The sequence below is a fragment of the Manacus vitellinus genome, unplaced genomic scaffold (assembly GCF_001715985.3).
Source record: "Manacus vitellinus isolate BGI_N305 unplaced genomic scaffold, ASM171598v3 scaffold_138_pilon, whole genome shotgun sequence".
NCBI classification, from domain to species: Eukaryota; Metazoa; Chordata; class Aves; order Passeriformes; family Pipridae; genus Manacus; species Manacus vitellinus.
In genome coordinates, this window is record NW_021938994.1 from 25,782 (window position 1) to 26,887 (window position 1,106).

At 66.2% G+C, this 1,106-nt stretch overlaps 1 protein-coding gene across 1 annotated transcript in view; it reads left to right on the forward strand.

Annotated features, from left to right (window-relative positions):
• Window positions 1-557: 557 nt before the first annotated feature.
• Window positions 558-1,106, forward strand: part of PSMB4 (proteasome subunit beta 4) — a 3,959-nt gene continuing 3,410 nt past the window's right edge. The window contains exon 1 of the mRNA XM_029958032.1: window positions 558-841. Coding sequence (XP_029813892.1) covers window positions 558-841 — 284 coding nt within the window. The remainder of the gene's footprint in view (window positions 842-1,106) is intronic.

Genomic DNA, 1,106 nt, shown 5'->3' on the forward strand with positions numbered 1-1,106 from the left:
AGCCCCAGGAGCTGCAGGTGAAGGATCCCTGGAGCCCCAAGAGCTGCAGGTGAAGGATCCCTGGAGCCCCAAGAACTGCAGGTGAAGGATCCCTGGAGCCGGCACAGGGGTTGGGAGCAGAGTCCTTGTCTCTTAAGCTCATTATCCCTCGCCCGGTGTCGGAATAACGAGATCAGGAATTGACACCAGCCTGGAAACCACACACACACCACACCCCACACACCCCCCCCGAGCCCCTAAATCCCATCAGGGTCCCCTAAATCCCATCAGGGTCCCCTAAATCCCATCAGGGTCCCCCTAAATCCCATCGGCACCGTCCCTCCGGGAGCCGCCGCAGCCCCTCCGGGCGCGGGGGGTTGGGAGGAGCAGCACGGGCACCCACCTGCAGCCGGGAACCGAGGCCGGGGAAGCGGCTTTGGCACCGAATTCGGGATATTCCATGGCCGCCGGCGTCCAAAGTGCAGCCGGTGACGAGCCCCGGGCCCGGCCCCTCTCACCTGGATCTGGGTGGGAACGGCGAGCTCTGGGCGCAGCTCCCGGCTCGGGGAGACCTTTGGATGGGCGGCGAGGGCCGGCAGGGCATCATCATCCCAGGGCCGGGACGTGCCAGCACCACCGAGGGACAGGGCACCGTCCCCACCATCCGGCCTGGCACGGGCGGGGAGCAGGTGGTGGAAAACCGCGGGGGCTCGGACGCGGCCGGGGCTGGCACCGGGCTCGATCCCAGCCGGGCCGGGAAGAGGATCCTGCTTTTTCTTTCCAAGCTCAGAAACCAGGGAGAGGCTTCGCCCTTCCCACCCCGGCTCCGCTCCCGTTCGGGGGGCTCTGGCAGCGTTTTGGGGTGTGGGGGGAGAGAGCCGGGAGGAAGCAGGTGAGCCAGGCCCGGCTGGGTAATCTCCCAGGAATGCCTCCCTCCTTCTGGAAAGGCTCCAAGCTCGCAGATAAAGGGGCTGGAGCCGGGATCACATTCCTGTGTGGGAAAGCAACACCCAAGCCGGGCTGGAAACACGGCCCCGGGAGGGGATTTCACCGCAAACCACAGGGAAGGAGCGGGGCTAAAAATAGGCCGGGTTTTGTCCCCGGGGCCACAAAACACCCGGGTCCTG